The 21,447-nt window shown below is 44.4% G+C and overlaps 1 protein-coding gene across 13 annotated transcripts in view; it reads right to left on the bottom strand.

Annotated features, from left to right (window-relative positions):
- LOC129822317 (RNA-binding protein Musashi homolog 2-like) overlaps positions 1-21,447 on the bottom strand; it is a 458,816-nt gene that overhangs the window by 106,588 nt on the left and 330,781 nt on the right. For all 13 annotated transcript variants that reach the window (XR_008754471.1, XR_008754472.1, XM_055880501.1 and 10 more), the window contains exons 9-10: positions 19,214-19,328; positions 6,054-6,128 (exon numbers count right to left, since the gene is read on the bottom strand). Coding sequence is in view for 11 of the 13 variants with exons in the window: in XM_055880501.1 (XP_055736476.1) it covers positions 6,054-6,128; positions 19,214-19,328 (190 nt within the window). In the remaining 2 variants the exon portion in view is untranslated. The remainder of the gene's footprint in view (positions 1-6,053; positions 6,129-19,213; positions 19,329-21,447) is intronic.

Raw genomic sequence — 21,447 nt, 5'->3', positions numbered from 1 at the left:
GTGAAAGGAATACATTTGTTTGTGCACAAATTTGTTTACATCCCTAGTGAGCATTTCTTCTTTGCCAAGATAATCCCTCCACCTGTGGCATATCAAGAAGCTGATTAAACAACATGATCATTACACAGGTGCACCTTGTGCTGGGGACAATAAAAAGTTTGGCCACACAACACAATGCCACAGATGTCTCAAGTTGAGGGAGTGTCATTTGTATGCTGATTGCAGGAATGTCCACAGAGCTGTTGCAGGAGAATTTAATGTTCATTTCTATCTCATAAGCCACCTCCAACAACGTTTTAGAAAATATGGCAATATGTTCAACCGGCCTGACAACCGCAGACTAGGTGTAACCACGCCAGCCCAGGACCTCCAAATCCAGCTTCTTCACCTGCGGGATCATCTGAGACCAGCCACCCAGACAGCTGATGAAACTGAGGGGTTTTTCTGCCTGTAAAATAAAGCCCCTTTAAAACGTATTCTGATTGCCTGGGCCTGGCTCCTCTGTGGGTGGGCCTATGCCTTCCCAGGCCCACCCGTGGCTACGCCCCTGCCCAGTCAAGTGAAATCCATCATTAAGGCCTACTGAATTTAATTCAGTTGACTGAGTTCCTTATATGAACTGAAAGTAGTTGAAAAACATATTTGAAATTGTTACAGGTTGCGTTTATATTTTCGTTCTGTATAGTTGGCAACAGATTTTCGATGTCCCAATACCATGGCATCGGGTATATGAACTGATATACAAAACAACACTTGATGCTTCAATTAGTTATTTTCAATTTAAGCTATTATATAAAATTCTCGCTACAAAAAGAATGCTCAGTATATGCGGTATTCAACAGTCAGACCGGTACAGACTCTGCCATACAGAAACAGAATCAATAGAGCATCTCTTTTGGTACTGTCACGGCTGGCTTGTTTTTGGAGTCAGGTCCAGGAATGGTTGTTATGCCATAATATCAGGGTGCAGTTGGACCTGCAAACAGTATTGCTGGGGGATTTGAAGGACCACAGTCAGTCAACAGGAAATATCATTGTGCTCTTGGGTAAAACACTTATTTTTGTGGCAATTTGGGCAGAAATGTTGCAATGGGGAGGTTCAAGTCACTAGTGAGACACCATGGGAGAATGGAGGGATGCATTGTGAGAGGAAATGGTAGAATTATGATTTATTAGGAAAGATGGGTTGATCAGTGGCTGTCTGAAGGGTGGAACTGATGAGTGTTGGAATAATTATGTACACAAATGTACAGTATAAATGTTTTAGGTCTTCCAATCAGGGGTCAGGATGGGGATGGGATTATTGTATGTTTTGTGTTTCGCTATTTATGTTTTGTAGTTTGGTTTCATGCTGTGAGCGGTGTGAGTTGGTCCTGGTAGTTAAGGGTAGTTTCATGCTGTGAGCGGTGTGTGCTGGTCCTGGTAGTTATGGGTAGTTTCATGCTGTGAGCGGTGTGTGTTGGTCCTGGTAGTTATGGGTAGTTTCAGGCTGTGAGCGGTGTGTGCTGGTCCTGGTAGTTATGGGTAGTTTCATGCTGGGAGCGGTGTGTGTTGGTCCTGGTAGTTAAGGGTAGTTTCACGCTGTGAGCGGTGTGTGCTGGTCCTGGTAGTTATGGGTAGTTTCATGCTGTGAGCGGTGTGTGCTGGTCCTGGTAGTTATGGGTAGTTTCACGCTGTGAGCGGTGTGAATTGGTCCTGGTAGTTAAGGGTAGTTTCACGCTGTGAGCGGTGTGTGCTGGTCCTGGTAGTTAAGGGTAGTTTCACGCTGTGAGCGGTGTGTGCTGGTCCTGGTAGTTAAGGGTAGTTTCATGCTGTGAGCGGTGTGTGTTGGTCCTGGTAGTTATGGGTAGTTTCATGCTGTGAGCGGTGTGTGTTGGTCCTGGTAGTTATGGGTAGTTTCATGCTGTGAGCGGTGTGTGCTGGTCCTGGTAGTTATGGGTAGTTTCATGCTGTGAGCGGTGTGTGTTGGTCCTGGTAGTTATGGGTAGTTTCATGCTGTGAGCGGTGTGTGCTGGTCCTGGTAGTTAAGGGTAGTTTCATGCTGTGAGCGGTGTGTGCTGGTCCTGGTAGTTAAGGGTAGTTTCACGCTGTGAGCGGTGTGTGCTGGTCCTGGTAGTTAAGGGTAGTTTCATGCTGTGAGCGGTGTGTGTTGGTCCTGGTAGTTATGGGTAGTTTCATGCTGTGAGCGGTGTGTGTTGGTCCTGGTAGTTATGGGTAGTTTCATGCTGTGAGCGGTGTGTGCTGGTCCTGGTAGTTATGGGTAGTTTCATGCTGTGAGCGGTGTGTGTTGGTCCTGGTAGTTATGGGTAGTTTCATGCTGTGAGCGGTGTGTGCTGGTCCTGGTAGTTATGGGTAGTTTCATGCTGTGAGCGGTGTGTGCTGGTCCTGGTAGTTATGGGTAGTTTCATGCTGTGAGCGGTGTGTGCTGGTCCTGGTAGTTATGGGTAGTTTCATGCTGTGAGCGGTGTGTGCTGGTCCTGGTAGTTATGGGTGCGCTCGCTTCCATGCCCTCCCGATTTTCAGTTATGACCTACTACCCAATGAGGTCTATGCCCTCGCAATGGTCGGTGCTCATTTTACACGTGCGCTGCTCCATATCTCAAATATCGATATCAAATATCTTGGTTGTAAAAAAGTTGCTAAAGAGCTGAATATTGAGAGTTGAGAAATAAAAATTATACCTACAGAAAGTTGAGACCCTTCTCTATTTGACAGGACCTTGGGATGAAGCTTCCAAAGCTGTGTTTTTCCCGCAATTGCATTTTTAAATGTTATACAATTCAGAATGCATTTTCCGCTCGAACCCATGGGGGGAGAGGAGTTGCTCTCTCATCATAGCAGGCACAGCGACAGGCAGACACTTTAATTACAGGAATCATGAGGATAATGCACTTCACTGTTTGATCAAATCATGGTTTCAGCCTCCCAAAAAATAGGACATTTTGAGTGAGGTGACAATGTAGAATGTGCTCTTTCTCAGTTTACAGGCACCCTTTCAGTTTTTTACGATCCATGATCTTGGCTGTCTAACTGATGACTACGTTGGAACAGGTCTATTTGCTGATGCCGCATTTTTTGACCTTGAATGTGAGTTTCTTTTTTTCCCCATCCCTTCTCTTTTTCTCTTCATCTCCCTCCATCTCTCTCTCCCTCTCTGTCCAACCTAGTGATTTGGGGCAAACAGAGCCAGACTGACCTGCGAGCCCAGCATGGTTCGGGTAGTTATTAAACAGAGCACAGAAGGTATTTCACTCTCTTGATGGCCAGGCCAGAAAGCACAGAGAAACAGAGGGGCACCAAAGGTGTTTTATTTGTTGTTTGTTTGGTTTCTATCTCCCTTAGCCGCAGTGTGTAGCTATCTGAATTCAGGCTGTGGGGCCCCGGGTGTGTGTGTGGGCGTTGCATGTGTGTGTGTTTGAGGTTGATGGGGGCAAACCTCTTGATGGTTCCCCTCCCATTTGCATAACTGATTAGGCTCTAATCAAAAGTGAAGCTTCAATTCCCTTCCCCCTTAAAGAAGAGCCAGGTAAATGGAGGAGAGGAGCAAGGGATGAGGCAGCTTTATTACACAGCCATGGCACAGGAAGTGCTCTAAGAGGCTGTGACCTTGGCATTCACCGCCACCACATCCTTCAGCTCTCATCAGCGGCAGGCACGTCAGACGCCAGAAATGGGATGTGACAAAGACAACAAGACAATTGGCTGCTGTGAAGGTGAGAGGAGAGAGAGAGTCTACAGAGAGAGACGCCATGATATTACCTTCAAGTGTTTCTTGTTTTGGTAAGTCTCGCACCAGGTCCATTTGAACCAGTAAAGAAGTGAAATAGAAACGCTATTGCCACATCATCCAATTGCTCTAAAATGTCTGTTTCTTAGAACTGGCAAAGGGGGAATGTAGCGGGAAAAAATAAAGAAAATACAAAAAGGCACGCAGCACGAATTGTAAACACTGTTGTCTCATCATCCTTATTGTTGCTTTAGCAATGTGCATGCACACTTTACAATAGCCATAACACAGGAAACATTCAATCAAATCATTTTTGAATCAGGAGACGTGTGAGATGAGAAATAGGCCATGGTAAAATGACCTCGCACGCACACATGCACACGCACACACACCTCCATTTGACCTCTGAAGCTGTCTCCTGTGAGGATTGCGGGCAGTGCATCTCCTCTCATTTTCAACAGTCCATTTTTAACCTCCCAAGCAGTGAGCTTTATGCTAAATCTCCCTACGCTACAAGGAGGGAAAAAAGGCTTTTCCCCTTACATGTCCGATACCAAGGTTGTTTGGCACTACAGTATCTGACAATCACAGGGAGAAAAAAGGGCCACATTGTTCCTGGTGCTGAGGCAAGATCATTTTACAGACAGAGCCAGCGGATTAAAGGAAGGCAACAAAGTTAACCTCAGAGCAAACAGCCCTTTTAACAATGTCACACAGTGCCTGTGTACTAGCAAAACCAAGGCCTGGACTGATGACAGATAGCACTAGATCTGCTGGGGTCCCTCCAGCTAGAGGGTTTGTTCTTGCTTTTTGTCTTTTCATTTTATTTTTAATCTGTGCGAGTAGGAGGAGGAGGGAGGGGGAGGAGAGAGGAGAGGAGGACGAAGGGGGAAGAGGAAGGAGAGGAGGAAGGATGGGAGGGCTAGACAGCTAGACAGTCAAAAATGTTACGCAGCGTAAATATAACCAATTTTCAGTGCGGCCCTCCAGACTTTGTTGAAGACCAAATGCAGACCCTGGACAAAAATGAGTTTGACACCCCTGTTTTAATCCCTTTCCCCTGGTATATTCACAGTGCTGGATGATTTCACCAGCACCTCGCCAATTTACACCCATTCATTATTAATTCCCTCCATTCATTTATCCATCTGTTTTGGTAATATTCCGTCTGAACTCGGGTGTTTGCGACTCCGTTTGACACGCATTCACACTGCCGCTGAAGAGTACACTGAGATGCTGTGATTATAGAGACAACAACCTGCTGCAATACTGTACTGATGTTCTCCACTCCATACTCAACAGACGTTTGACATTGCTCACAGATGCAGTGGGTTCTTGCATCTTCGTATGAGCATGGGGCTAAGGCCACAAGATCAACAGCTACAGACCACAATCAAAATGTAACATTTCAGACAATTGAAGTCAAATCGCCAAAGATCCCACGTCATTATTAGTAGAGTACACTGGTGTATCATACTGTATCTAAACAAACATTACCTGACTCCTATTAGAAAGATAGGTTTCAACTGTTAAATTGACCATCCACAAGAAAAACAACTCCACATTGAAACACTGCTTGTTCCCCTCCTGTATATGTGTATATAAATTCCCTGCAGGCGGGATAATCGTGGACCATCTCGTCATGGCAGTCCCTAGCATGGTGACAGTCACTCTCTCCCACTGGCTCCATGCCAATCTGGGTATAGTGATACCAAGCGGCAGAGAGACACAGGCCACTCATAACATGTTGAAATAAGGCATGAAATCAAGCCTGAACCGTGGATCACCGTCAATTGCTGTTGGCACATTTTAGGCTCAACCCTGACATTTCCCATTGTAGAGATCTTTAGAGGGAAGTGAATGGTGAAATAACTGCATAATGTTACCTTATCTAATCACATTTGGCAGACTGGATTTTTCCACAGTATAATAGCTGGCAGAGTGATGATGCGGTGAGTGAGTGGGTGCCAGGAAGGAATTCATCCCTTACTGAAACCATTTGGGTTACAGAGAGTGACATAGCATTACAATATCACATAATCATCCTCAGGAACACAGCTGAGATCAGACAGAGAACACTGTGTGTGTGAGATTTGATTTTTTTGTTTGTGTGCCAAACTTTCTGTGTGTGTGTGTGTGTGTGTGTGTGTGTGTGTGTGTGTGTGTGTGTGTGTGTGTGTGTGTGTGTGTGTGTGTGTGTGTGTGTGTGTGTGTGTGTATGTGTGTGCGTGGAGGGAGGCGGGTCTGTGTGAACCAACAGAGGTCCATTACCCCACCCCAGCAGGCAGGCAGAGAAGCACACAGTGCCTAACAAGATGGAACTTACCAGGGAATTGGTAGCTGTAGCTTGGGGCAAAACCAGTGTATCCACGGCCATACGTTGCTACAATGTTTGGGTAACCTAGGGGGGAGAGAGAGAGGACAATCAGGAGTTGTGTTAAACCATCTTGGCCTCCCATCACTTTAGACACACAGACACACAGACACACACACACACACACACACACACACACACACACACACACACACACACACACACACACACACACACACACACACACACACACACACACACACACACACACACACACACACACACACACACACACGCACACACACACAACCCTGCTGCTGACACTAGATAGCACGTGAGTCATGAGGCTCAGTTTTAGCTGATGAGCATCAGAAGTGTCCCAGTCTCAGCCTGTCATGCTCTCCAGCCTCCTCCTCCCAGATGTCCCCTCGTCCCCCCACAGACTCCCAGGGTTATATGGCAACAGGGTGTCTGGATCTGTCCAGGTTCTTTGTCCCCTCTACACTGTTATTGATGGATAACCTTTCTTTTAGAGCCCCGGCTAATCGATCATGAACGACACGGTGCTGCAAGACAATGAGTGGATGAGATTTGTGCAAGGACATTATGGATTAGAGAGACGCAGGGTCTTTCTGAGGTGAGAGGCTACAGCGGAGCGCGGCGGGCGGTAATACCCGCAGAGATACCACAGACGGAACAGGCGAGGGGAAATATGATTGAGTGATTGTAAAAAGTCACTCCAAAAGCGACAAAAAACAAACTGAGTCTGCTATTTGGGAATATACTTGCAATCTGTTAAATTGTGCCATCTTCACTGAGGCAGAAGTGCTCCTTTAGCTCCCCCAGTCTCTTATTTAATAGCTTCCGATAGAGCCGTAACTGTTGTGTGTGTGTGTGTGTGTGTGTGTGTGTGTGTGTGTGTGTGTGTGTGTGTGTGTGTGTGTGTGTGTGTGTGTGTGTGTGTGTGTGTGTGTGTGTGTGTGTGTGTGTGTGTGTGTGTGTGTGTGTGTGTGTGTGTGTGTGTGTGTGTGTGTGTGTGTGTGTGGAGAGAGAGTGAGAGAAAGAAAGAAAGAGAGAAAGAGAGAGTGAGTGAGTGTTAAAAAAACACCACATCAGCCTCCCAAGTGGCAAAGTGGTCTAAGGCACTGCTGTGCCACTAGAGATCCTGGTTCGAGTCCAGGCTCTGTCAAAGCCGGCCACGACCGGGAGATCTATGGGGCGGCAAACAATTGGCCCAGCGTCGGCCGGGTTAGGTGAGGATTTGGCCAGCAGGGAAGTTCCTGTCCCATCATGCACTAGTGACTCTTGTGGAGGGCCGGGCGCAATGCACACCAGCTGTACGGTGTTTCCTCCGACACATTGTCGTGGCTGTCTTCCAGGTTAAGCGGGCTTTGTGTCAAGAAGCAGTGCGACTTAGCTGGGTTGTGTTTCGGGGGACACACGGCTCTCGACCTTCACCTCCCATACGGGAGTTGCAGCGATGGGACAAGACTGTAACTACCAATTGGATACCACGAAATTGGGGAGAAAAAGGGGTAAAAACACATCAGCAGGGGGCGGAGCTAGCATGTTGGAGTGAACGGCTGCGTGTGAGAGGCTCCTGCAACTTTTTTGCGAAATAATCTAACTTAACCTACTTTATGATACTTTTTACAACAAACGTTTCTTTCTAATACAACATCGTAACTTTCTGTGTAAAAATGCCGAGTAATAAGCGACCAAAGGACAAGAAATCCACATTGGAGGCCTACTCCACACCAAACAACGAGACAGACATGGCGGAAGGCACAGGCAACAACGTGACACTTAAAGAACTTACCCAGGCGTTGGGAGAACCTGGATAGCAAGTGGATGTTTTGTGCCGTTCTGCCTTTGATATAGCCCAGGGCCGCTCTCCCGATTAGATCCCTACCAGCCCTCTGTAGTGTCTAGGTAGGTGTGCGTACATATAATTATTATTTGTACTTTATAATTATTTTCTCTTAGCATGTTACTATTATGTATGTGTATATTTTAAATTAGTGTAGATTATTACTCTGGGGCATGAATGTTTCTGTATGTATGGGTATGTATGTGTATATGCGCATATGTAGATATGTATGGGTGTGTGTGTGTGTATATGTATATATGTATATTTTTAAATATATACCTTTATATGTATTTTTTGGGGATGTGTGTGTGTGTGTGTGTATGTGTTTGTATGTATGTATGTGTGTGTGTGTATGTGTATGTATGTATATATATGTATATATATATATATATGTGTGTATGTATGTGTGTATATGTATATGTATGTGTATATATATATATATATATGTATATGGGTAAGTATGTGTATGTGTGTGTATGTATACATGTATATAACCCTTTTATTTATATATTTTCTGACTGGGGGATACGTTTAATTTAGAAAAATTCTTGTTTCCGATCTAACCCACAATATGTAAATGTACGGCTGTCTAAGTTGGTTGCTGATGGTTCATGTTTAGACCGGCAGTGCTTAGCAAAATAATCTTGTGATGCTATATCTTGCTTATCTCAGGGATAGATAGACCCAAGATGACGCTTAAGTGCACAATATGTTTAGGTTGCAACTTATTCTCTTTAGGTTTATTAGATGCTAATTGGACACTTTATTCGCGGGAGCCTCCTCAGTTCATATGTTAGTAGAAGTTCTAGGATAGTGAGAGGTGAACGTACAGTTGGGATTTTATTTTTGTTTCACCTCTTGTTCGAGGTCGCGCCGTGCTTTTTTGGCATCGGCCAGACAATGTGTTTATTATTTTTATTTTTATTTTATTTTCTCTCCTATTTGTGTATGCCTGTTAAAGGTGGGTTGGGCGGGGGGGTAAATAGTGGGGAAAGTAGGGGAACAGGGTGGGAAGTAAAGGGGCTTGCAGGGGGGGAGGGGCTGGTTGGATACTGCTCGGGTGTAGCTGCTACATATGCTGATCGTGATGGTTTGGTGCGCTTTCTTACCTTTTTATTGAGTTACAAGTTATGCAGGCCACCATAGGAACTACAAATGAGAGGGGGGCGGGGCTCACATTCACTTCCTGGAATGTCAAGGGCTTAAACGAACCAATTAAGAGAGGCAAGGTCCTAGCCCACTTGAAAGCACTCTCGTCTGATATCATATTTTTGCAAGAAACCCATCTGAAAAATAATTCTCACAGCAGACTTAAATGTAGGTGGGTGGGGCAAGTGTATCACTCTAACTTCTCTGCCAAAACGAGAGGCACAGCGATTCTGGTACGGAAAGGAATTCCCTTTCTACATAAAACCACTATTGTGGATAAAGAGGGTCGTTATGTGATCGTAATAGGAGAGATCCACTCTACTTCTGTAACTCTACTAAATATCTATGGGCCAAACATTGATAACCCCTCTTTTTTCAAAAGAGTCCTTGCCCTGATTCCAGATATCTCCCATACTAACCTGATCATTGGAGGGGACCTTAACTGCGTGCTAGACCAATATTTGGACAGATCCTCTACCCGGCGAACCCCCACCTCCTATTCAAGTGAATTCTTGAATACCTACATAAAGAATTCTAACTTATTTGATATATGGAGGATCACTAACCCTACAGGCAGGGAATACTCCTTTCACTCTCATGTTCACAATGTTTATACTCGAATTGACTACTTTTTGGTTGATGCTAAACTACTCCCCTATACCTGTAATGTGAAGTATCATGATATTATAATCTCGGACCACAGTCCACTCACCTTCTCCCTGAGATTGGGTGACATGGTACCAAACGAGAGGGTCTGGAGGTTAAATCCTCAGCTCCTCACAGAACCAACATTCTGTGAACATCTTAAAGACCAAATAACATTTTTCTTTGATACCAACGACAACACAGAGACTTCCCCAGCATTACTGTGGGAAACACTTAAGGCTTATTTGAGAGGCTGTATCATCTCCTATCAGACTGCCAGGAGTAGGCAAAACAAGGGAAAATTGGTAGAACTGGAGGGACAAATTCACTTACTGGATAGGGAGAATGCTAGACATCCATCTATGGAGAAACATAAAAAAATTACCTTTTTAAAATTTGAATATAATCAGACTCTCTCAGCTAAAATTGCAAAAATATTTTGAGTTTGGTGACAAACCACACAAATTACTCGCCAGACAACTTCTAAAAATTGTGAGTGACCGAATGATTCACAAAGTTAAGTCTGCATCTGGGGAATTACTCTCTTCCCCCAAAGACATCAATGACAGATTCCTTCAGTTTTATGAGACTCTATATACATCTAAAGCCGATTCTAACCCCTTAATTATGCAAAACTTTTTGGATGACTGTAATCTTCCTGCCCTGAACCAGGAAGATTCTAACTTCCTGAATAAGGAAATATCTCTTGAAGAAATTCGAGAAACAATCAAAACTCTAAAGAGTGGCAAGACCCCGGGCCCAGATGGATACCCGGGTGAATTATATAAAACATTCAGCAACATGCTCTCTCCCTACCTGCACAAAATGTTGGTTCAGTCCAGAGAGGATGGAGCTCTCCCATCTACTTTGGATGAAGCATTCATTACAGTTATACATAAGAAGGGTAAAGATCCGGAAGAGGTAGGGTCGTACAGACCAATATCCCTCCTCAATACAGACCAAAAGATTTTAGCAAAAACCCTGGCTAACAGGCTTAGCACTTTAATTGGCAAACTGGTCCATTCGGACCAGACCGGCTTTATCCCGAACAGAAACTCATTCTTCAATCTCAGGCGCCTCTTCAACATTATGTATTCTCAGAGGTTACCAAACATGGACCTTGCCGTTATATCTCTTGACGCCGAGAAGGCTTTTGACCAGGTTGAGTGGTCCTATCTATTCAAAGTCCTACAGAAATTTAATATTGGAGATGGGTTCATAAATTGGATCCAGGTTTTATATAGGAACCCCTGTGCGAGAATACTCACTAACCAATCATTGTCGCCCCGATTGAACCTTTACAGAGGGACAAGGCAGGGTTGTGCGCTGTCGCCTATGCTCTTCGCCCTAATCATTGAACCTCTCGCTCAGACGATTAGATCTGATGCAGCAATACACGGCTATAATACTAAAGATACTCTAAATAAGATTTCCCTATACGCAGATGACATTCTCCTCTATGTAACAGAACCCCAAGCTAGTATTCCAGCTATTCTTGATGTGATTAATTTGTTTGGTACCTTCTCGGGATACAGAATAAATTGGAACAAGAGTGAATTAATGCCCATACGGTTACAAAACACCTCCTGGCTAGAACATCTTCCACTTAAGTTATCTTCAGAAAAATTTACCTATCTAGGAATTGTAGTTACCAAACAATATTCCTTACTATTTAAAGAGAATTTCCCCTCGCTGATGCAAAAACTAAAAACAAACATACAATTTTGGAGAACTCTCCCAATTTCTCTGCTCGGAAGAATTAATGCCATTAAAATGGTCTTCCTCCCACAACTGCTCTACCTATACCAGAACATCCCAGTATTCATACCTAAATCCTTTCATAAACAACTGGACTCAATTATCAATCCTTTCATCTGGGATTATAAAACACACAGGATAGGTAAAAAACACCTCTGCAAATCCAAGATGGAAGGAGGATTGTCTCTCACAAATTTTATATTTTATTATTGGGCCGCTAACCTCCGTGCGGTTACATTTTTGCTGGATGACGCACGTCCGTCACCCACCTGGCTTGGTATGGAGCGGGAGGAGTGTCACCCCTTCTCTATTGGTGCTGTGATTTTGTCGCCTGCCAATCTGGAGAGGTCACTTTATCGTAACAATCCTATTATACACTGCTCAAAAAAATAAAGGGAACGCTTAAACAACACAATGTAACTCCAAGTCAATCACACTTCTGTGAAATCAAACTGTCCACTTAGGAAGCAACACTGATTGACAATAGATTTCACATGCTGTTGTGCAAATGGAATAGACAAAAGGTGGAAATTAAAGGCAATTAGCAAGACACCCTCAATAAAGGAGTGATTCTGTAGGTGGTGACCACAGACCACTTCTCAGTTCCTATGCTTCCTGGCTGATGTTTTGGTCACTTTTGAATGCTGGCGGTGCTCTCACTCTAGTGGTAGCATGAGACGGAGTCTACAACCCACACAAGTGGCTCAGGTAGTGCAGCTCATCCAGGATGGCACATCAATGCGAGCTGTGGCAAGAAGGTTTGCTGTGTCTGTCAGCGTAGTGTCCAGAGCATGGAGGCGCTACCAGGAGACAGGCCAGTACATCAGGAGACGTGGAGGAGGCCGTAGGAGGGCAACAACCCAGCAGCAGGACCGCTACCTCCGCCTTTGAGCAGGAGGAGCACTGCCAGAGCCCTGCAAAATGACCTCCAGCAGGCCACAAATGTGCATGTGTCAGCATATGGTCTCACAAGGGCTCTGAGGATCTCATCTCGGTACCTAATGGCAGTCAGGCTACCTCTGGCGAGCACATGGAGGGCTGTGCGGCCCCACAAAGAAATGCCACCCCACACCATGACTGACCCACCGCCAAACCGGTCATGCTGGAGGATGTTGCAGGCAGCAGAACGTTCTCCACGGCGTCTCCAGACTCTGTCACGTCTGTCACATGTGCTCATGTGCTCAGTGTGAACCTGCTTTCATCTGTGAAGAGCACAGGGCGCCAGTGGCGAATTTGCCAATCTTGGTGTTCTCTGGCAAATGCCAAACGTCCTGCACGGTGTTGGGCTGTAAGCACAACCCCCACCTGTGGACGTCGGGCCCTCATACCACCCTCATGGAGTCTGTTTCTGACCGTTTGAGCAGACACATGCACATTTGTGGCCTGCTGGAGGTCATTTTGCAAGGCTCTGGCAGTGCTCCTCCTGCTCAAAGGCGGAGGTAGCGGTCCTGCTGCTGGGTTGTTGCCCTCCTACGGCCTCCTCCACGTCTCCTGATGTACTGGCCTGTCTCCTGGTAGCGCCTCCATGCTCTGGACACTACGCTGACAGACACAGCAAACCTTCTTGCCACAGCTCGCATTGATGTGCCATCCTGGATGAGCTGCACTACCTGAGCCACTTGTGTGGGTTGTAGACTCCGTCTCATGCTACCACTAGAGTGAGAGCACCGCCAGCATTCAAAAGTGACCAAAACATCAGCCAGGAAGCATAGGAACTGAGAAGTGGTCTGTGGTCACCACCTGCAGAATCACTCCTTTATTGGGGGTGTCTTGCTAATTGCCTATAATTTCCACCTTTTGTCTATTCCATTTGCACAACAGCATGTGACATTTATTGTCAATCAGTGTTGCTTCCTAAGTGGACAGTTTGATTTCACAGAAGTGTGATTGACTTGGAGTTACATTGTGTTGTTTAAGTGTTCCCTTTATTTTTTTGAGCAGTGTACATTGCACAGTCCGAATCTGGAAGCAAATTAAAACCCACTTTGAGCTTAGACCAATGTCATTCATGCTCCCTGTTGCCAGGAACCCCTCCTTTGCCCCCTCCAACCTTGATAACACCTTTGAGCAATGGGGAGAGTTGGGGATAAGTACCATAGGGGATTTATATATAGAAGGGACCTTTGCTTCCTTTGAGTTGCTGAGGGAAACTTATAATCTTCCCAGAAATAACTTTTTCACATACCTACAAATCAGAGACTATGTTAGGAAACACCTCCCAACATTTGGGAACGCTAAGCCTTCCATGTTTGACGGATGCATAAAAACATCCCCCACCTCAGACAAACTGATATCTCGTTTATATGATTCTTTTCAATCGGTTAGCACACCCTCTACAGATGCCATTAAGGCAAAATGGGAGGAAGAACTAGGGACTGACATTTCGATGGCAGACTGGGAAGATAGCTTGGAGTATATCCACACCTGCTCCATTAACTCCAGACATCGGCTCATACAATTCAAGGTATTACACAGATTACACTATTCCAAAACCAAACTGCATAGGATATTTCCTGATACATCCCCTTTGTGTGATAAATGTCAGGCTGCACAGGGTACACTTCTCCACTGCTTTGCCCTATGCTCTAGCTTGCATGGTTACTGGTGTGGAATTTTTAGGATCCTCTCTGAAGTTCTGGAGACTTCATTTGACCCAGACCCGCTTCTGATAATCCTGGGAGTGTCTGATTCCCTAATCGGACTAACCAACCCCCAAAAACAACTCATCTCTTACAGTCTCATTTCGGCAAAAAAACTAATCTTGTTGTTCTGGAAAAAGAGGGAAGCGCCCACTACCAAATTATGGCTCAGCGAATTGGCAAACACTGTACACTTAGAAAGGATTAGATATATTCTGAACAATAAATTATTAACATTTGATCAGATCTGGCAGCCTTTCCTCTCTTACTTAAACCATTCGGCGCTGTGAATTTGTACTTTTTAACGCACTCTCCATTGTAATATTTTAATCCACCTCTGGGCAGCACGGGTTGGCACCGCCACCCGAGCAGCGGGGAGGGGTATAAGGGGAAGGGATAAAGGGGGGGAGGGATAAAGGGGGGGAATAAGGGGGGGGTGACACCCACCCTCTTTCTTTCTACCTGTCCTTGTTTTGTATGTCTTGTTTTGTAATAATTGTTTTGTACCCAGAACTCTGGATCTTTTTATTTCTATCTGCTCTTTTATGTTTAGTTAAAAATTGTATACCTGCCTTTCATACCTATACACCATTCCTGTGTGTGTTCAATAAAAATATTTGAACGGAAAACACATCAGCAGTGTTTGCCATGCTGGATCCGTTGGAGCACATCCTGGTCACGATGGAAGATAAGACGGAAATAAAGTGGGATGGGACCCAACACATGCTGCTCTTGTACGGTTGCCAGATTGGAGGCAGGAGCTGTCACAGTCCAACTGGGTCTCATTAGACACTTGAAGGCAGATGAGCTGTTGTTTAAATCCTGCTACAGAGCCCTATCCCTGCTCACAAACAACAACAGCAGTTTACGTGCACATTTTATGCATTTGTATATGTTTGTGTGAGAGAGAGAGAGCGAGAGACACAGAAAGATAGAGAGTCTTGGAGGTAAATGCAATGTAGTGGTTACTATGAGGTTCTGACACACATTGAACTTGATAACATTTACAATTAAAATATTGTTGAAAATAAATAAATACTGAACGTGTTCAATTTTTTTTTTTTGTGAGGATATTTAAAGAAGGCTATAAAGCTTCTTTGAAGGAAATCCTTCAAGACTGTTGGAAAAGCATTCCAGGTGAAGCTGGTTGAGAGAATTCCAAGAATGTGCAAAGCTGTCATCAAGGCAAAGGGTGGCTACTTTGAAGAATCTATTTGTTTATCACTTTTTTATTTACTATATGATTCCATATGTGTTATGTCATAGTTTTGATATCTTCACTATTATTCTACAATGTAGAATATGGTAAAAATAAAGAAAAACCCTGGAATGAGTAGGTGTGTCCAAACTTTTTAATGGTAGCATTAATGGTAGCAGTACCATTTTAATGGTAGCAGTACCATTAAAAAGTTTGGACACACCTACTCATTCCAGGGTTTTTCTTTATTTTTACCATATTCTACATTGTAGAATAATAGTGAACAGTTTGCAACTGTTGGACTAATGATTATACCCTATATCAGCTAGATGCAGGCAAGTGTGCAAAGCGGTATTGAATGTGTCACTGTTCGTCACCTCATTTTTTTCTTTCGACCTTTGTGCACCTAGGTTATAAACTTTAATTCATAGGCTAGGTTGTAGCAACCTCATGGCGGGTATAATGAAAATTTGAGTATCACGTAGTAGCCTAAACCTTTCAAATGTTACATTGAACAGGGTGAATGGAATATGAATGACAGACATCCAATATGCTGTAATAGAAATAAGGCCATGCTCATACATAAAAAAAATATTTAAAAAAAGCGTCCTCCCTTTAAAGAGGTTGCGGAGAAAGAGAGATAGTGTGTTTGGTGGGGCTCTGTTTGGTGGGGCTATATTGACATTGATTAACACAGAGAAAAGCCAGAACCTTGGGATTCGAGTGTGTGAGTGTGAGTGTGAGTGTGAGTGTGTGTGTGTGTGTGTGTGTGTGTGTGTGTGTGTGTGTGTGTGTGTGTGTGTGTGTGTGTGTGCACGCGTTGGGGGTAGCCATGCCTCGTCAGCAGAACAAACAACAGCCCAGCTAGGGCTATGGCGGTCATGAAATTATGTCAGCCGGTAACTGTCATGCAGCCTCAAGGTTTGTACTCAACTAAGTCTATCAGTGCTTGCTGTTGTCTGCATGAACACAGACACCGGCATTAACACACACATTTGCAAGCACTCACGCACCCACTTAGTCATATTCCATTGTCTCTAGAGACATACAGATGTACACATTAACACATTCACTCACACACACTTTAATTCTCTCCAACTCAGCTCTGCTGTCTGCATATGATAGGCTACTTATGAATTACACAGCCAAATGAATGACCTAGAACACAGCTAGACAGGCCTGCATAATCAAACAAACACACACAGATGCTCCGCCCTTTAAATTAACACACATTTACTCCTCAGTCATCACATCCTTGTTGTATAAATTGGAAACCAACAATAGAGTTGGGCTGATATGAGAAGAGAGTGTGTGTGTGTGTGTGTGTGTGTGTGTGTGTGTGTGTGTGTGTGTGTGTGTGTGTGTGTGTGTTTCGCCCTGCCTAACACTAGCAGGTGAGACGATCACCGTGTACTTCTGCTTTCCTCCAGGAGGCGGAGCTAGGCTAGAGAAAGACATCCAGACAAGCAAGCTCAACATGAGGGGATGGAGACATGGAAACAGGAGAGGAGAGGAGGGGGTGTGGTCTGGCTGTCGAGACGAGGCATAGACCGTGTGCCGGCATGCATGAACGCACACACACACACACACACACACACAGCAGATAGGAAGTGATTCGTCTGACAATTGTTCTGGGGTGGGCTCCTCTCTTCAGTCTCTCCTGTCTCTCCTCTCCTGTCCTCCATATCTCTCTGTATATACCTCAGTAAATTAAGGATGTCACTGTATCTGGCCCCACCGTGGCTGCCTCAGAGCCTCAGGGCCCATGTATTAATATGCATACTAATGCACCTATTTTATGGCTCAACAGTTCAGATTCACTTTAAAACCAATTATGCATCTGGTAAAGCCGCACTCTGCACAGGGCTTTAAATGTGCATTAATTTCAGCAAACATACATTCAGGCTCTAACGCAATAAAGATAAATGGCTCGATTAGGTGTGGTAAGCAAAGAAGCGAACAGAAGGGGGGTTAATGAGATTTAGGCACGTAAGGAATTAGGGTTCCTTAAATAATAAGCCTTGTTGATTTTTGTATGCAAATTACCGAACAGAATGTTTCGCTGTCCTGCTTTTCCAATTTCACTTAGATAACAAGTGTCGAAGAGAACTTGGCAGTTCAGTTCATACTCTCTCCATCCTTTCCTTTACTGCTACTCACACTTCTCTCCTCCTCCTCTTCTATGCACTCTTTCCATTAGCTCCACATTTTGCCAAGTTGATAAATCTGAATAAGTTTACCAGAATGTTGTGGAGTGTCTTCATATCAGTATAAAACAGGGCTCTTCAACCCTGTTCCTGAAGAGCTAAACTCCTGTAGGTTTTCACTCCAACCCCGTTCCTGGAGAGCTACCCTCCTGTAGGTTTTCACTCCAACCCTGTTCCTGGAGAGCTACCCTCCTGTCGGTTTTCACTCCAACCCTGTTCCTGAAGAGCTACCCTCCTGTAGGTTTTCACTCCAACCTTGTTCCTGGAGAGCTACCCTCCTGTAGGTTTTCACTCCAACCTTGTTCCTGGAGAGCTACCCTCCTGTAGTTTTTCACTCCAACCCCAGTTAGAACAAATCTGATTCAACTTATCATCCAGCTAATTATTACAATCAGGTGAGCTAAATTAGAGTTGGAGGAACAGGGTTGGAGAACCCTGCCCTAAAACATGTCTGTTGACAGGGCATTGACACTGCCCCCTGTAGAGCAACTTGACACAACTCTGCCAAACCAACCAGGCGGAGTTAGAAGAGAAGCTAGAGGTTTGTGGTGGAGAAGTTGGAGAATGAATGATGTTTATGAAGATGAACTACAGTAGGAGACAAGCCCTCCTCTCATCCCCCCAACAGATGAAACCATGTGATATCCATACCCTATAATTCAGCAATCTTGAGGTCTGCCAGATGAAATCATAAATTCATAATTTAACATTACTTCAATTTTCCTCTTCATTTACTTCTGTAATCCATAGCTCTGCTTGGATGAATTTGGGGTCTGGGAGAATGGGGGTTTGGGGGTGGTGGGTTTGGGGCAGTGGGTGTGGTAACGAGACTGTCTGAATATCAATAGAATATTTCACGCAAGCCCCTATGAGGATGCTTCATCAAGCCAAATTACGGGCAGGGCGACCTATCCCGCAGCTTCCATTAGCCATCATTCGGATTCAGCACCCAGCATCAAACGATTTATTTGCTTCAGTTACTTTGAGCAGACGATCAATCTAACAGTAATTATCTCTTGTCACTAACGCTGGGCTGAAGCTCTGAGAAGATAGGGAGAAGGGAGGAGGGAGCTGGAAGGGAGGGGGTAGAGCAGGTTGGGGGAGCCTTCACAAAATCCTTGTTTCCTGTCTTTTCCTTGTCAAATCTACAGAAAATGGGGGAACATGCTTTGTGAACTGCTGTGAGGGAGGGGGTCTTTGTGTCGTTGTGGGGGGGTGACGGAAGAGTCTCCAGCATTTCTTTGAATGAGCTCTAGTCTAGAAGATGTTTGTAAGTGGCAGCGAACTTGTAGGAGCCATTTGACTGTATTTCACCTTGCCTTCTTAATCCTTCATAGGGATTTGGGGAGCATGTCCTTTTAGTTACATTCATTTACATAGTAAGTGGCTGAGAGTCTCAATGTCAGGCAGAAATCACTAGCATCAGAGTCAGAATCAGGATTGGTACCAGAGTTGGTGTTGGTATCAGACAGTGTGAGAGGACATGTCAGCGGTGGAGGGAGACACAGTTAGTCGGTGTCAGTCAGAGTGCCCTTCCTGTCCTGCCAGAGCATTAGAAACCAAGGTAATGGCAAAGTCTTGGAAAGGGTCACTTTGTAAAAGTTAGTGGGCTACATTTGCTAATTGCCATATTGTGTTTTGTCAATATTACCGTAGGGCCCCATTCATTCTGAAAATATGTCTTACACCAATCCAAGTGTACTCACTCAGCATGCCCATCCCCAGCATGAAGGCGTCCATGGTGTAGGGCAGGCCCCTGGCCCTGCCTCGCGTACCCGGTGGGAACATCACCTCCTTGGGCTGAGCCTTCTTGCATTCTACCTGTGGACAGGACACAACCAGATGCACATCAATGACAAGGCCTCTCACAGTGCACAGGATGAACATAGACAATACATACAGTTGAAGTCGGAAGTTTACATACACTCAGATTGGAGACATTAAAATGTGTTTTTCAACCACTCCACACATTTCTTGTTAACAAACTATAATTTTGGCAAGTCGGTTAGGACATCTACTTTGTGCATGACACAAGTAATTTTTTCAACAATTGTTTACAGACAGATTATTTCCCTCATAATTCACTGTATCACAATTCCAGTGGGCCAGAAGATTACATACACTAAGTTGACTGTGCCTTTAAACAGCTTGGAAAATTCCATAAAATTATGTCATGGCTTTAGAAGCTTCTGATAGGCTAATTGACATCATTTGAATCATTTGTAGGTGACCCTGTGAATGTATTTCAAGGCCTACCTTCAAACTCTGTGCCTCTTTGCTTGACATCATGGGAAAATCTAAAGAAATCAGCCAAGACAGCCAAGAAAAAAAATTGTAGACCTCCACAAGTCTGGTTCAACCTTGGGAGCAATTTACAAACGCCTGAAGGTACCACGTTCATCTGTACAAACAATAGTACGCAAGTATAAACACCATAGGACCACGCAGCTGTCATACCACTCAAGAAGGAGCCGGAGAACACCATCCCAACCTTGAAGCACGGGGTGGCAGCATCATGTTGTGGGGTTGCTTTGCTGCAGGAGGGACTGGTCCACTTCACAAAATAGATGGCGTCATGAGGACGGTAAATTATGTGGATATATTGAAGCAAAATCTCAAGACATCAGTCAGGAAGTTAAAGCTTGGTCGCAAATGGGTCTTCCAAATGGGTCTTCCCCAAGCATACTTCCAAAGTTGTGGCAAAATGGCTTAAGGACAACAAAGTCAAGGTATTGGAGTGGCCATCACAAAGCCCTGACCTCAATCCTATAGAACATTTGTGGGCAGAACTGAAAGAGCATGTGCGAGTAAGGAGGCCTACAAACCTGACTCAGTTACACCAGCTCTGTCAGGAGGAATGGGCCAAAATTCACCCAACTTATTGTGGGAAGCTTGTGGAAGACTACCTGAAACGTTTGACCCAAGTTAAACAATTTAAAAGCAATGCAACCAAATACTAATTGACTGTATGTAAACTTCTGACCCACTGGGAATGTGATGGAAAAAATAAAAGCTGAAATAAATCATTCTCTCTACTATTATTCTGACATTTCACATTCTTCAAATAAAGTGGTGATCCTAACTGACCTAAAACAGGGAATGTTTACTAGGATTAAATGTCAGGAATTGTGAAAAACTGAGTTTAAATGTATTTGGCTAAGGTGTATGTAAACTTCCGAATTTAACTGCAGATAGACATTGAATACATTCAAGGAATATGGCATGTGTCAGAGATTTCAGGACAGACAACAAGACACACATCAGTCATACGTGAAAAATCGTCTTCCTGTACTTGAGATGAACATACAGCACTGTACAATACATAGGCACTGAAAATCATGAAAGGAATATGGTGTTGACCCAATCTCACACAGGGCTTTCAGAGTAGGGCCATCTTGTGGAACACCTAGAAGGCCATCTAACCTCACATCTTTAATTTTGGGCTAAATGAAGAACAGAGGGGTCCTAGTGTTTCCTCCCCCCTCCCCACAGCTGAAATTATTTTATTGTTTTATATCTGTTTGTTAGTTTGCTGAAGTGAGCAGGGCTGCTCCGTCTCCAGGTAAAGTTTGTCAAATGTTCTCATCTCTCTCCATCTCCTGTCTCCACGCTTTGTCTATCTCTGTCTCCCTCAACCCATCTCCCGTTTTCTGGTTCTCATTACACAACGGCTTCCACCCCAAGGCACAATTACCCCCCCAACACACACACCTCAACCGCCTGTGTTGCCATTCATATTTGCACCCCCCATCTCCACACACACACCGCTGTGCTGACTGACATTCCATCCTCCTAACATAACGCTTATTGCTTTTATGCCAGGGTTATCAAAAGCATCCCATAACACACCAAGGCCATTGTGTTATTAAGGGTAAATTGATTTGTTTCAATGGCTATGCCAGTATCGTCATTAGCCTTCAATCAATACATTGTAAACACA

This window comes from Salvelinus fontinalis, chromosome 24 (genome assembly GCF_029448725.1).
Source record: "Salvelinus fontinalis isolate EN_2023a chromosome 24, ASM2944872v1, whole genome shotgun sequence".
Taxonomy (NCBI): domain Eukaryota; kingdom Metazoa; phylum Chordata; class Actinopteri; order Salmoniformes; family Salmonidae; genus Salvelinus; species Salvelinus fontinalis.
Note: the sequence above shows the minus strand (reverse complement) of the source record. Positions and strands in the feature narration are given on the sequence as shown.